The sequence below is a fragment of the Lutjanus erythropterus genome, chromosome 13 (genome assembly GCF_056507025.1).
Source record: "Lutjanus erythropterus isolate fLutEry1 chromosome 13, fLutEry1.hap2, whole genome shotgun sequence".
Classification (NCBI taxonomy): Eukaryota; Metazoa; Chordata; class Actinopteri; order Lutjaniformes; family Lutjanidae; genus Lutjanus; species Lutjanus erythropterus.
The window spans coordinates 38,300,413-38,316,721 of NC_139329.1; the positions used below are offsets into that span (position 1 = coordinate 38,300,413).

Below are 16,309 nucleotides of genomic sequence, written 5' to 3' on the forward strand. Positions count from 1 at the left end.
TGAAAGTTTCCTGGAAAGAAGCATCTCATTTGGTATGTACAGGCTTACTATTGTTAGGAAAGCGCCAATAAATTCAGTCTTACTGAATATTTTCAATGTAAGGAACAACCAAATTAATGTTGTGTTCTGCAAGTTTCATTTTCAGCAGCTGAATATCAAATACAAGACATCAGATGTCATTTAAAGCAGTTTGTAGACAGTAGAGGATAATTACTCTGCAGTAAAATGACTCCCAAAGAAGAAACAAAGAAAATAAACTAAATAAACTAAAAGGCTGATTTGAAATCTGATCAGCAGAAAGGCAGAATGTTCCTGATTTGTATTTAATGTGCACACACTTGTAGATTTACTGGTATAATCCTCTCTGCACTGGTATTTTTGTGAAGAAAAAAAAAAAAAAAAAAAAGCATCATGAGTGCTCAGTGTTTTGCCAGAGACTCGTAGAAGATGGGTGCATTCAGGTTCTGTGTTCTTCTTCAACAGGTTTTGGTAGTTTTGGTGCGGAGCTGTGTGGTTTCAGTCAGTAAACACAGCACCAGGCTGAAACAGAGACAGATGGACGTCTCCCCGCCTTCTCCCCTGCGCACAGGTTACACAGCAACACATGGCAACGCTCGCCGCCACCGACATCCAAGTGTACAGCGCCCGGCTAGAATGACAGCCACAGGAGGATGGAGGAGGGGGTAGGAGGGTGACGGGGGGGTTAAAACAAGCGCCACTCACTCCCTCACTTTTCTCACTTCGCCTTTAAAAGACTGTTACCTTAACAAGTGGCGCACAGGAATAAACGCTTTGGGCTGAGTCCGTGGTGCAATTAAACGCTCGGTGGCTATCCCCCTCATGTCTAATTAGCGGTGCTCTTCTCTGAGCGCGCTCCGCCCCGCTCCCCGGGGAACGGGACGATCCCACTCGCCCGTCTGTGCTCACTAATGAAGTGCCAGCTTTTTTTTTTTTGCTTTTTTTTTTTCTTTTTCATTGGATCGAGGAGGGCCAAGTGAAGTGAGGTAGAGGAACAGTGTGGTCTGTGTTGTGGGAAAGGCTGGGGAGTCGGAATGAGGAGCCTTTTTAAGCGTTGGTGGAGCGTCGGAGGCCCCGACATGGCCACCGGCCCTGCCAGACTCACCTTCTCCATGACAGACTGACTGACACGTGAGGACACATTTCTAAAACTGAACTGTGCAGGTGAATTCAGATCAAACCTCCAATCTCTCACTGATGTCACAGTTAATTACAGCCTACAGCTACAACTGCTGCTGCTATTTTCAATATTGATTCATCTCGGTTATTTGGGTTTTTAAAAATTAATCATTTAGTCCCGAGGTTCCCGAGCGTTTTCATGTCAAAGATCCACACAATAGATGCCACAGACCCCCAATTTGAGAGAGTTTTGTCTTTTTTAAATTTTAGTTTTGAAAATAATTCCCTGTCCTCAATTTACAATCAGTTCCTTGTTTTTCCAACTTCCAAAAAATGTGATTTTGTAGGTCCCTGTGGACAAAAACAGAAGTCTTTCCACCACCATTACCACAAAATATAACACCAAAAATAAAATGATGTACATGAAAATGTCTTTGTGCTTCATTTTAACGGGCATTAACATATGGGAAAACGTAAACTCGGGCTTGTTTCATCTGATTTCAAGGTGAATCTGACTCGGTGGCACAGCTTTAACAAATGTACAGAAACAGCTGATCTTCATGCTGATGGTCTCGTTTGGTCGTATCAGTATTAAACTGAGACAGTTTCATAGCTTTAAAATATTCTGTTACTCATTTTGCTGGGGACCTCCTACAACCAACTCAAGGACCCTTTGTTGGTACCCAGACTTCAGTTTGACCTTTAACAAACCATCCTGACAGGTCTGATGTTTGAAGAACAGAAAGTGAGAACGTCTAAACTTCAGGAATGTTTTGTAGCTCTTTAGCTCTGTGTCATCGCTCAGTTTCATTTAACCTCCTCTGTCAGTCTAAACTGCTCCACAGGAGAGAAATGGTTTACAGACAGTTATGAAGCAGAAGTCAATGGAACAAATCTGTTTTCTTTTAATAAACTGTGTGAAGCTATTGTCACATTAGCTGCTATTCTCTAGTATATACAGTTTTTTTTTTCCCCTCTTCAACAACCTTTTATTGAATTAAATGTACCCAATCCAGAGAACAACATGACAGGGAGGAGTAAGTGGTCCAGCACAGAGAAAATAGAAAGAAACTGAGAGCTATTGTGACCTGCTTATTGTAAATGTACAGGTGCCTTTTCAAACATTGAGATTTGTTGACTTGAGGTCTGGAAGAATTAAATCTCTTAAGCTTTACAGCATCTGGAAACGTGGCTTTAAGTAGTAAAAATGCATATATGATATCAAAAGTGTAGTTTCCTGTGAAGTATCCACAAAGATCTGAGTGAAAATAAATGTTCAGAACTATTAGAAAACCTTGTTAAAAAACAAAAAAATAGCAGCAACCAACTGGGAAGCTAAGAAATAGGGTGCTGCTAAAGGAGTCGGCAGAAAAATGTATTTTAGCTACCTAAAATATTAATGGCAGTTTAAATGTACACGATATTAGAACATTTTCAACACTTTTCTGACGGGGAACTGGCAACGTTCATGTTCTCCTCAAAGCCACCAGACTCCTTTGACAAAAACAGTAATTTTACCTCACAGAACAGGGGAGATGTTGGTCAGAGACGGTGGCTTCAGTTCCTCGCTGGAAAAGGCTGACTGACGGCAGAGTAAAATGGTGAAAATGTTCTAAATACAGTGTTTTTGTCAAGGGAGTCCAGGGCGATATAACGGCTTCAGCTCCCCGTCGTTGGAGTTGGCTCTGACAACTGACGTGGATTTTTTTTTTTTTTTTTATGACTGGTTCATGGAATTTACAGTCTAACTTTTGTAATAACTGTCCGAGCGCAGGCACACCCAATTCAATCAGGAAAACAAACATTTCTAGCACTTTTTGGATGCTTACTATTTTGTACATGAGACCCTAAATTACATGATTAGAAGTCTAGTGTGGATTTGAGTTTCTAGAGGTTTTAAAGATCATTTCATATTTTGGTATTTTGCTTTTATGTGTTATAATTCATTTATTTGTAATGTACTATGCGCTTATAAATCAAGACCCCTAAACTTTGAATAAGTACACTACAGTTCTTACAGGTATAATATATGGTACTTTCTAACGAAACACTGTATGGATATAAACATAATCCCTGTCAATCATCACTTATGACCCACTGGAAGTGTATGATGGTGGCTGTATCTGCAGAGGCTCTGCTCTCTGCCTGCATTTCTTTATTTTCTCATTATTGGGATGATTTAACATTAACGAAACAAACAGCTCAGACAAATCCTACGTGGCTTAAAGGTAAAATTGAATGGGACTGCATTTACAATCAAAACCTGCTGTTAACCACATAAAGAAGTGCATCACAAACAATTTAACATGAACTTTTCCTTAACTTAACTTTAGAAATCTGCCTTAAAACATGGAGACTCAGGGAGAATAACATGTTGTGAAGCAGTGACAGAATATTTTGTCATGTTTTGATAGAGGGTGATATTTTGGAAAGGAAAGGAGCAGGGGGCTTTGACTCGATAAAGCTTTCACACTTGAAAGCAAAACTTTGCTCAACTTACAAGATGTCAGGTAGATTTATTCCTTGCATGCTGCAAAAGAAAATTGAGGCGCTGTGTTATTATTACGCCGATATTCTTTACATGGTGACATGCACACTGCACAGCACAAGGACTCATGACACACTCACAAAATCTTCACCAACGAGTCTCCGAGGAACCATCGCATGCAGGCGGCGCCCCGCTGACAAAAGAGCCACAGTGTCACAGAAACAATTTGAAACCACAAAGCTGCCTCTCATGCCGAGCCTGGCTCATTCAGACGAGAATAATGCTGCATGCTCCTCAGTGCTCTCTCACAGACCGGGACTGAACGGCATGACAAAGTTTCTGTGGATTTTAATCAAGTACTTTTACAATAGAACGTAAAAACTTGAGCAGGGATTCATGCGGGGGAGTAAAAAAGCAAAAAGAATCAGTGGAGTTCTGACTTGAGAAGTTTCTTAATATAATAAATCACTGAAGTGACTCTTTGACAAACATGCAGACAGACGAACAGAAACAGATCTGGGACGTGACAGCGGAGCGCTCAGGACAGACAGACGTCAGTCCTGACTGGAGGTCTTCACCCACACCTGACCCCTGAAAACCCAAAGACTTGACCTGAACTGACCCGGGTCACCTGTCCACACTGTCTTCTCTACTTTGGTCTTTTAAAATGTTCCACTCGAAAAGTTTAATAGGAGCAACAAAAGCTTTGTGTTGACTCAGCCGATGAAAAAGCACAAAATGACTTGAATGTGTCGTCATCAGCTTAGTTTACTGAGGATTTCCTTGAGTTAGCCAGCTCCACTGAACAAGCCTTTTTAGCCATGCTAGATGATATATGAGTGGTATATGACGTAGATAAACACAGATCAGATATTTGCACCTTGATTCCACTGTGAACGCTGTGTCTGCGATGTGGTTTTAATCCGTTCTCTACATGGCTTCATGCAGAAAAGCAGAGCGTTTTGCCCACCTGATTATGTTGACTTGCTCTGATTTAGTTGATTTCGGCATTTTCTTTGATTTTTGTGCTTCTACCATGACTGAGTAGGCTAAATAGTTTATTTTCTATCTTTTTTTAACAATCGGGAGTCTTCACTTTGAGCGGACTCTCTGTGCCATCCCTTTGTCTGACTTCCTGTCCGCTCAGATGCGTCTGGTGGAATCATGAGCCCTGTCCAGAATCAGGGGGGTTCTGGATGCAGCTGTGCCCAGAGGATGAATCCTAAGTACATTTTGTAAACTCTTGAGTTTTCCTCCAGGACCACCAGCAGATTAAAGTTTTCAGTTGATGACAGAATACCTCTAAAACGAATGTTTGAATCCCTGTCAGCATCCTGTTAGCATTAGCAATTGCATGCTTTGCTTCAGCAATGATCACTGTTGTTAGCATTAGCATTCCAGTCATTTAACATAAAGGTAAAGCTGGATAATAATGTGAGAAGGTCAAACTGAAGGTGTGTATATCTTAATCTGGTGTACATGCAAATATTAGGGGTGTAAATCACAAGTTTCATCAAGAAACAGTATCATATAGATTCTTTGGTCAACAATATTAAGTCCACCATAATAACATTTCATCTTGATTAAATCAGAGATCTGTGATCAATCTCATCTCTCCATTTAACACAATGAGTTACATTTATTTCAACTCACAAAAAGCAACTAAACTATGATTCGACAGTTTTCTGACTGAATCTTTCAGACATCTCTGACACAGACATGCCGCTGGAATTTCAAAATAAAGGTGCATCTTAAAGACGACAATATACAGTAGATTATTATTTTCTCTTTGCATCGATATATCAATCCAGATTGATGTATTATTATACCCTGAGAAAACATTATGACATATTCTTGCATCTTAAAATTCTTATTTCAGCATTATGTAAGATCAGTAAAGTATTTCTTTTTATAATTTTGATGAAAAGACGAACAATGAAATGCTCACTTTACTGTGCATTAATTCAGACACAGTGCTTTATGGTGACATGAATGTTAATGTTAGCGAGGATCAGCGGTGCTCTGAGTGTGATGCTAAGTGTTTGCATTTAGCAGCTATGTGAGCTACGTTCACATTCAGCTGATAGAACAGCTGAGTCTGATTAAAGCTGGAAGAGTCCAGGCAGCACAGAGCTGAGCCTGACAGACCGAGTCAGAAATGTTCTAAAATGGCCACAGAAAACAAACTCTTGACTTCTCACTGGTGGCAAAGATCTTTGTTCTCCATCCATCAGCAGGTTAGTTTTCTAGCGTGTAATGAACATAACAGCCTCTCTGGCACGACTGTAGACTATCATCAGCCTTGTCACACACATTGTGTATGTTGCACTTTATATGAAAAACAATCAATGTCACTTCTCACAGAGAGAAATGTTGTCACTTTGAACAGACAGGGTGGCTTTTTACAGATTTTCCAGCTGGTTCAGACCAAGAGTTTTTATCCTGTTGTCTTTGGGTCTTTTTGGGTTCAGGTCTGGGCATTTTTATTGATGGATGCCTTTTTTTTTTTACTACCAGGTGAGTCTCATCTCCTCCAATACATACGTGTTGTCACACAGCGGTCCCATCCATGCGGGCGCCGAGAAGCTGGGCATCTGTGGCAGCGTGAGAGGGAGGCTGGGGACTTTGGGAAGAGGAACGCTCGCTAGATTGTTAGTTAACGACCTGCCGGGTCAGAGTCAGCGGCGAGGTTGATCGAAAACAGGAAATGGTTAAGAGAATAAAAGAGAGGAAATTGTGACAGAAACAATAAGCAGCACACAAACGGAAGAATAGTAACATGTCAACAGCTTGCAGCTGATCAATAGGAAATGCCAATGAAACACAGAAAAGTCACTGCTTACTTCTGTTCATTCTATTTTCTTTCAGTTCAGGTGCTTTTTGTTGAAGAGTGCAGCTCTAAGTGCATTGTTCCTGACTGCAGTGTGTCCTTGCTGTGTGTGTTCAACATTCAGCTCTGCCTCCTTTTGTTCCTCTGCTGTCCTGTGCAGCGTTCAGTTTGTTCAGTCTTTTATTGTTTCTGTTACATTCATGCAGCAGCCAGTGTCGCACCTCAACAAATCATCGCCGCTGATAGTAAACAGAAGGTTAAAAACACAATTATTTACGGATTATTTCAGATATAGGCGAAAAACATGTTGTTGAAAAAAATCTATCTTTGAGCACAGAAGCATCTCAAATACCCCAAAAGATAAGATATGGTTTGGCTCTCCTCTTGGCAGCATGTACACAGAGGCAGAGCGTCACACACACACTGTGCTTCATGAGGCTCAAAGTGATCAAAATGATCTTCTCATGATTATTTTCATTGTTGATTAATCTGCCTTTTATTTTCTTGATCGATCGATTACATGTTTGCTCTGCAGAATGTCAGATAACGGTGAGAAAGGTTTTGTAAAAGCCCCAGTGTTCCCCAAAGATATTCACTTTACTGTCATAAAGGAGTAAAGAAATCAGGTTATATTCACATTTACGAAGCTGGAATCAGAAATTTTGACCTTTTTCTTAAAAAATTACTCAAATGAATTAATCGATTATCAAAATAGTTGCTGATTAATTTAATAATCAATTAATAATTGATGAATCACTGCAGGTCTAATAACAAAATATCAAATATCACGATAAAAATCTCCCAATTCTGTAGTGTACCGTGCTACTGCATGGTTAATCATTTTATTTATTTTATCTTATAAAAGAGGCTGCTACTGACTGCTGCATTATTTCTGTTTTGCAACTGTACACACATAATTCAAACATTCACTGCCAAAACAATTCATAGCAATTTTTTGCAGAGGTGGGAAGTAATGAATACTTAGTTACTGTACTTAGCGTTTTCAGATATCTGTACTGTATTATTCTGCACATTTTAACACAAATCTCTGTATTTTCTACTCCTCACATTTTCAAAACCACTCCTTACTTTAGTTTTAAAGTATCTTAGGAGAATTATTGATTATTTTTATTTGCGTCACCGGGCGCCGCCTTTACAGCATCTGAACCAAAACAGACAGAACAATATCACAGAGAAATTATGATTCCTCGGTGTATCTATCAGTCCATATCAGGCACGACAGATGTGGCAGATTAAATAACAATGTAAAAGACGTAATGAGACGAAACAGACAGAGAGGGAGACTCAGCTGAAGAGAAAAGATGAGGTTCAGTTTCAGCTTTGCACAGAAGCAGCTGGTAGAAATGTCAGTTTTACAGGACGACTCCTTACTTTTATACTTTGAGTACATTTCAGAGCCTGAACTTTTTCATTTTTACTTGAGTAAAGAAGTTAAATCAGGACTTTTACCATCGTCTTTTTTTACATGACTATTTCTACTTCAGTGATGAATCTGCGTATTTTGCCACCTTGGATTTTTCTGCACATTGCTGAAGTCACGGCTGTTACTTTAATTCTATTTTTGTTGAAGAAGGAAAACAGAAGCACTTTAAGTTAAAAGGAAAAACACATTTTATACAAAGTTAAATGCTGTATATATCAGAGTTTTTGGTATCATTACATCCCTATCACACAGTGTAGCAGAAATCCTTTTTGTTAATTGTCGTTTGTAAAGGTGAATAACTTTTACTCTCCTCTTTAATCTGTATATTTCTGCTCATGTATGCAAGTCTTAAAATTCCACCAAATCCATGAACTTCAAAGCATGTGTCTTCAAAAACAGCATCTCATTGTGTTCACTAAATCCTACACTGTTTACTTTTCTTGTGGCTCTTTTTTTGCAGTATGCATATTGAGCGTAAGGTGCTTTTGTAGGTGTTAACACACTCCTCCCTGCAGCAATTCAGGTACGGTAACACCAGCCAACAATACGGAGTGTGCAACGCTTCATGGTCCAGAATGCGCCTTGTTTTTCCCAGAACTGCAACGCTCCCTGCCAACTTTGCTCGCACATATCTTGCATGAGGTTTCCAGCAGATTTTGAGGTCTAATATCCCACACAGAAATTTATTTTCATAACTTACATTACTACATTTACCTACATTACTCTTTCAATATTAACATTGTCTATTGTTACTTGTGAACATGTTTATTTTCAAACAGAATAAGCTTTGTTTTGTTCAAATCTAATGACTGTTTTCATGTGCTGATTTCACTTGTAACCACGCACATATATAAAGATGGACAACATGACAGACCCCTGAAAGTGAGGCCAAAATATCTTAAACGCCCCCTGGTGGCCGGCTGCAGCACAGGTCATAAATCCCACACACTCTATTATAGTAGAGAGGAGATTAGCATGCATCACATAAATGACAGTTTCTGTTATTGTAGGTAGTTTTTATCACACTGATGTTTGTTCAAGTGTCCATTTTTCTCATCAGTTTGATTTTATTTAGTTATTTTATGCTGTAAAAGGGGTTTTCACATCATAATTAACAGCTGTCCCCCACTTGCGACTGATCTGGCCGAGACCTCGATTCACTACGACACAGATTCTGGCTCTGAATGACGTCACCAAGACAACATGGCGGCACTCATTCCCAGTATATTTTGGCTTCATTTTTATACCTTGGGATGAAGTAGAGATGTGATGTCCATCTTAATTTACGTCAGTGGTTATAACCATCTCCAAAACCTGCTGCAAACTCTCCCTGGGAAAACTGTTTTTTCTTATACAAATTTTAAACCAACTGAGCACAGCTCCTATTACACTGTACCTTTTCATTTTATTGAGTAATATATTGGGATTAATGGTATCAAATGCTCTTTTAGAATTCTCTAAATACTCCCATTGTATACCTTTCTTATCTATACAACTAGTTATTTGTATCTTCAGTTTATTTTTCAAATTATATTTATGTGTTTTTATGTTGTTGTTCTTTTTATGTCTTATGTGAAGCCCTTTGTCTGGTTGTTGAAAGGTTCTATATGTGTAACTTTCTTATCTTGCAAAGGAAAAATGTCTTCCATCTGTGTTATGACAATAACACTGACAAAGCGGGTCTGAAATTAAGTGAGTCAACACTTACAGCAGAAGTTTGATTCACTCCATGCCAAGAATCTTAAGGACAATACGACCAGTGACGTCTTGACACGTCATCACAAGTTACTGAAGACACGGGTGAAATGACAACACACTCGAAATGTCGATTTATGCTGCATTTCAGTTGTGTTCACACTGAATTTGTAATGCAAATTTGACAGCGGGAACATTTGCACGTGTATTTCCCTGTTTATTCACCCCAAACACGGTGCAGACATGAGCTGTGGCTAACCTGCAAAATACACACCGACTACATGTGCCCTGTGTGTTTGTGCCGACAACTCATCCTGCCCAACCTCATGCTTCTAAAACTCACTTAGTGTTCAGTCTAAAGAGACGACTTAAACTGCAGGTGAACACGAAGTGAAGGATATATCATCAAAGAACAATTGTTTTTCTAAGTCTATAATGATGCTTGAAGTGAAAATAAAAACATAATCCACAAATGATAAGAACAGCAGCAAACAGATTTGTTGTTGAGGCAGCTCAAACTGAGAAGACTTAACTTCTTAGAGATTATAAATGTATAAACAATAAAAAAAGTTTAGAAATGTACAAACAATAATCCACGATTTAAATGACTGCATTTCAGAGCGATAAAGATCCTAACTACACGTTGAAATAAAGTTACTGAAGTCCTGCTGCATCAAGCTTTTATGCAACATAGAGGTCTAAAAAACTTATTTTTTCAATGTCTTCTGATCAGCACATCACAAAATCAATACTGAGTGGAAAGAGACGAATATTTGCTTTAATGGGCTGAGAGGACGTCTTACTTGACGGACTGCCAGGTCTCCTGTTCGAAGCCGCGGTGGATGGACTGAGCGATGGACGATTCCATCAGGTCGATGTAGCGCACCACCAGGGGGACGTACAGGTCCTGCAGGTGTTTGTGGAACGTCCCATTGCACAGGTGAGCTGTGGAGGGCGGGGCCAAAAGAAGAGCACGTGAGCAAATTTTACACCGTTTCAGACCACCTCCATCGAGTACTACGTCACACAACCCTGTCCTCCAATAATGTTTAGATTCTACTAATCTGCAATGACAAAAATGCTTTGAAAGTAACATTATAATGCACAGATTATGTGGGTTTCCTTTGTTTTTGTGTTAAACTGCTGGCTGTAGTCTTATGTTGATCAGATAAATGATATCTTATCTCATTAACTTTTCATCCAATTCTCCTGAGAAGAAAAGTAAGAATTTCCACAAATGGTGAGCTATTGTTTGAAGACTCCAGACCTTGACAGAAAGAAGAAGACATTTGAAGGACTTTGGATTTATGGATTTCCGCGCCAAAACTGTTCCGGACCTCGTGGTTACAGATCATCTTGAAACCAGCAAATTATAAGTTTGATCTGTCCACCGGAGAGACCAGGTCAAGTGTCCCTGAGAAGGACACCCAAGATGCTTTTGCACTCCAGTGTTTGTATGTTTCAAGTTACTGCAGATTTGAGCTGAATGATTAGATGTCAAACAGTGGATTCTGTTATCATCTACATTTCAGGAGTTCTTGAAGGCACCTGAACTTCTCTATCAGCTGTCAGGTGGAACCAAGGACGTATATACAGAAAGAAAAGCAAAAAACACAAATTATATTATAGTGTACTGTTGGTCTAGACCCCAGCACTCTGTTCCCTTTTTGCCAAACTAAACTAGTTACTAACTTTATTCTATACCATACACTATATTCTTTCTATACCAAAATATTGTAGTGATGGCCCAAATTTCCCATCATGCCTGGACTGAGAAGTTTGATAAGTTTGCTGTTCCAAAATGTTGGTAGCCTAATTTTAATTTTTGTGCTGGTTTATAGTTTTAAGTATTAGTAAAGTGGCTGTTGTCTTTTTTCTGTGCTGTCTGTCACTATTTGATGCTACTTGATAGTATTTACACTGTCAACTGGTAACCCAAAAAAAAAAAAAAAACATGGGTCCATGAGCCTAAGTTTGGGAAATGCTGTGCTACAGCATTCAGAGAATTTGCCCTTCATGCACAAAGACACCTCTGTAAAGAAATGCTTTTGTCAGACTGGTGTGGAAGAACTTGTCTGCACAGAACCCTGACCCGTCAACCTCAACCAAAACCTTTCGAGTTTTCATCATACGAACCCAGTTAAAAAAAAAAGAAAAAAAAGTTAAAGTTAAAAAAAGTTGGGTTTTGATCTATGTTGTGTAAAATATAGATCAAAACTCACCTGTTTAAATCTGCTTTAATGCATATTTAGCAAAGAAATGCATACTTTTATTTTGAAAAATGAACAACCTCCTACTTTTCAGCTGTTCCTGGACCAGTTATCACGATTCTTCCCATTAGAGAAACTGACTTAGGAAAAAAATGATTGGAAACATATCTTTCAAGAACTCTGGTCTCAATTATTTTTGTACTTTTCAAGAGCAGACCAATAATGGTGTCGGACATTTTCTGACCTTTTTTTTTTCCCCTTTTGTTTTTTTAACCTGGACTTCATGGCCTTGAGCCTCCACATACATACTGTACTATTGTAACCATTACCACTTTTGTCTTACTTTTCTTTTCTTTTATTATTTTATTTTGTTTTGTTCTGTGCAGTTTAAAGTATATTTTTTGGTGTTGATTTTCCCTCATTCTTTGCTCTTTGCTTGCTCATCTGTTGGTTTTGTTTTGTTCATTTGGGTGTGAAAGCGTACTTTGTTATGAGTGTATGATCACATATTGGTGCTGGTTTATGGTGCACTCTTTGGAAATAAAAAGATGCTGAAAAATCTACTTTAATGTGTGATCATTAGCCTTCTTCCTTTTTTCACCTGGTTCTTAGTTTGTTTTTAGACTGATATCACTTTCTGTTGTTTTCTAGTTGTTGCTTTATGATGATGCTGCCATATTCTGTGACCTATATTCATAATGCACCACTCATTTTCAGTGGGAGACAGGTCTCGACTGCAGGCAGGTCAGTTTAGTACCTGAACTCTTTTACTAAGAAGCCACGCTGTTGGAACACGAGCAGAATGTGTCTTGGGATTGTCTTGCTTAAATTAGTGGGGGCGTCTCTGAAAAAGACGTTGTCTGGATGGCAGCATATGTTGCTGCAAAATCTTGGAACATGCTGCAGGCATCAAATTCAGAATATGTACAAAAAACAATAAAGTTCTTCAACATTAAACATTAAATATCTTGTCTTTTCAACTGAAAACAAGTTGAAAGATATTTGCAAATCAATGCATTCTGTTTTTATTTTCTTTTTTAAAGTGTCCTAACTGAATATTTGGTGTACTGGTCCCTCTTTAGAGGGTGAACCCAGAATACGTTCTTTGAATTCTGCTTCTGATAACATTTTAAGCTGACAAATTCTGAAAGTCTCAACCAAACCTGAACATTTCAAGTCTGACAGAAGGCAGAAGTTATACTGTAGAAGAGCCGATCTTCTAGGTTCTAATACGACTGCACAGGTGTTCATGATACTGTGACACCACCCAAACCAAACCCCACCCTGAGAAAGACAGTGAAACAGACAGACAGATCCTCAGGGACGCTAACAGTCCACAGGAGGAGAGACAAAGACAAGAGAGTGCTGGGTGAGAAGCGAGCAGGCTGGTCTCTCAGGACTTCATTAGTTTTAATTCCTCTCGCTCTGCTCCGTCATGATTAACACTAGCCTTTTTGCCCTCCAGAGAGAAAAAAAACCCAGCCTCCCTCGCAACCGTTCGCCTTCACACGCTGACAATCAAGTGAGCATTTAAATAATCTACAGAACGACTGAGAGATAATACACTTGTTGAAGAAAATCCTCAAAGAGTTGATGAGATATCCAGTTGCGTCACCTGAGATCAGCCGATCGGTGGTCACCGCAGATGTTCTGTTGATTTTTCTGTACGGTTTTAATATTAGAAAATGCTGTGATTAAGTAGAAAAGTCAAGGATTGTTCATATTTTTATCGCCGAGGTTCAGAGAAGGTAACTTGCAAATTAACTTCATTATCCTCCAAACCTTTTTTGCTTCACCTTGTCGACAGAGTATCTGATTGGGATTGAACTCCTCTCACTCCTCTCACTCGAATTCCTCTCACTTTAGTCATAATTATCAAAGAGGAAAAGCCTAATTTGTGCAAACAATCAAAACTATGATTTCGTTCATTCTGTGTTTCGGCTCCGTCTATTGCCTCATTATGCTCCAATTTAAGTTGACTCATGTTGTGACACTTGGAATAATTACGGCATTAACAGAGGATGGTAATTAGAAAAAATATAAAAGATATGAGCCACAAAAAAAGAGATTTGTGGGTTCTTCACATAATGAAACGCTGAGTTTTTTTGTTCCCAACAGTGCCCTTGGGCTGTCTGTCTATCTGCCTGCCTGTCTGTTACTGTATTCGAGGTACTTTGGCATCAGCCATGTTAAATAACGCCTCACATCTCGCCAAATCTCTGCTGGCTCCGAGACAAAGCCGGAGGAGCCGAAGGAGGGCTTGGATAGAGGAAACAATGAGCCGGCAGTCAAATGAAATCTTACACAGTGAGATGCAGTTTATCAGAGAAGAAAATACTCCAACAACCTGAAATACAGCAGCGCAACGTTGATATTTGTCACACTTTAATGTAAAGTTTCTGACATAAATTCTTATTCTGACACCGTTGGGACCTTGACATGCAGAAAAGCACATTGCAAAAATAAGTGGATGTACTAAAAAAAATGTTTCCCTTACTCGTGAAATCATTTTGTTTGTTGCTGTGTGGATGTGTTCCAGAAAAGGGTTTACTATTCATGAATTCACAAAAAAGCTGGAAAACGAGTTTGAAGAATCGTGTGGAAAATGTGAGCAATGAAATCTCATCCTGGAGTTCACCTCCTGCTTTGATGGCTCTTTCAGCTCCCATCTTTTATCAATACAAGAGTGTCAGCGAAGATTGACTTACTTATTTTATTCAAATCTTTTCCTTGACCTCAACTTTCTTTAATTCTTTTTCTTTCTGCACTTTAAACACTTTTGATCAATTGATTGATTTAAGTGTCCGACATCAAATGCTGCCCTGATGTACAGGCTTGAACAGGAAAGGATACAATAAATTATGATGTACAGAACCAAGAGAACATTTCAAAAGAACTCATTTACTTAACACAAACCTCTTATTATTAAGATTACAGGGCACTCTGTTTTAGCTACCTTGCTTTTTCTATAAAAGCTCCTTACCTCAACGTATCATCTTCAGAAAACCAATTAGTGAGCCTCTTCGCTCGCTGTACCAGTCATGTGGCGAGGACAATAGCTTCTATTGACACTGCATTATTTTTGTGAACATTGAGCATGAATTCATTAAATTGTATGAAACATTTTAAAATCATCCTCAGACCTTTGGATTGTTCCACAGATCCTCTGTGTTTTAGTTAATTAAGAGCTACTGAAAACAGGAGTCAAATGCCATGAATGGTTATTCTTTTCATGTATAAGTTGTAACACAATGAGGTCTAAAAAGTAAATAAGGCCTTGATTAAAGTCTTGATTATTTCCTCTCGTAACCTTCAACCAAAAATCAGTCAGAACCTTGGTGCCTCGCCTTCATCTTCTTCTCAACCTCGTCTGCATAATCTGACCAATCCCTGAGTTCTGATGCAACGCTTACTTGATTGTTTCTTTCATCTATAGAATCATAGTTAAACGTAGATCCATCATGACTTCTCATCAAGTTTGGACAACTGTAATCATCTAAATAAATCCTTGTTACATCATCTGCTGCTAGCCTCTTAACTCAACTGATCACATATTGCACCTGTTTTAACCCTCACTGCAGTGGATTCATATTAATTTTTCATTATAAAATGTTAATAGAGCCCTGCAGTATCTTATTGACCTCCTGTACTTGCACACGTTTCAGAACTTGAGGAGATCATTAAAGCCCCTGAGCTTTGGAAAAGTCTCCTATCTATCTAATTCAATTTAATTTTATGTACTTGACTGGAAAGCACAGACCAGTGTCTGCTATATAAATAAACTTTACTTGATTACTTTTTGGCTTCTCTTATGTCATTTCCTAGACTGATTTCTCAACTGTAAAAAAAAGTAAACCATTGTCAAAGAAATGGTGTTTCCTCAGGGCCAGAAAATTCATTAAGATGCCAATTTGTTAGGTACGTCGAGCCAAAGCTCATGAAATCTAATACAACAGTCCTGTAATTTATTCTACCTTTATGAAGGCTGTAACGTTTTGAGAGGTGCTGAGTAACTTCATGGTCATTCTGGAAGCTGTGGTTTGCATTGATGTTGATGCTGAGAGATGCTAATACCCCAAGGATTACTTTGGAACGTAATTATTAAAAAATTAAAAAAAAAAAAAGTTATGCATAATTCCGAAAATGCAATCGTTAACTGCTGAAATCCATCAACTAGGAAAGAAAAAAAACATTGCAATTATGTTCAATGTCAGCCAGAAGTCAGTTTCAATATTGGATGACAATCCAATCAAGAAAATCAAGAATATGGATTCATAGTTGAAACATACATAGCAGTAACATGGCTGCAAACACAGAGGAAGCAGAGAAAAGTTTGAGAACCACAGATTTAGCCCACCTTCAGGGCTATAAATGATCACATCGGCTGAAAAAAGAAAAAAAAAACATCTCCTGAAGAGTTTAGTTTCCTGTCCAACACTGAAGTGAGACAGCAGCCTGACACTGTGCCAACGTCCTCTGCAGCTACCTGCTGACAGGTAGACAGA

At 38.8% G+C, this 16,309-nt stretch overlaps 1 protein-coding gene across 1 annotated transcript in view; it reads right to left on the bottom strand.

The window, feature by feature from the left end:
* The window catches only part of cadps2 (Ca++-dependent secretion activator 2), a 271,647-nt gene that overhangs the window by 42,159 nt on the left and 213,179 nt on the right, over positions 1–16,309 (bottom strand). The window contains exon 19 of the mRNA XM_084733727.1: positions 10,398–10,539. Within this exon, the coding sequence (XP_084589853.1) occupies positions 10,398–10,539 (142 nt within the window). The remainder of the gene's footprint in view (positions 1–10,397; positions 10,540–16,309) is intronic.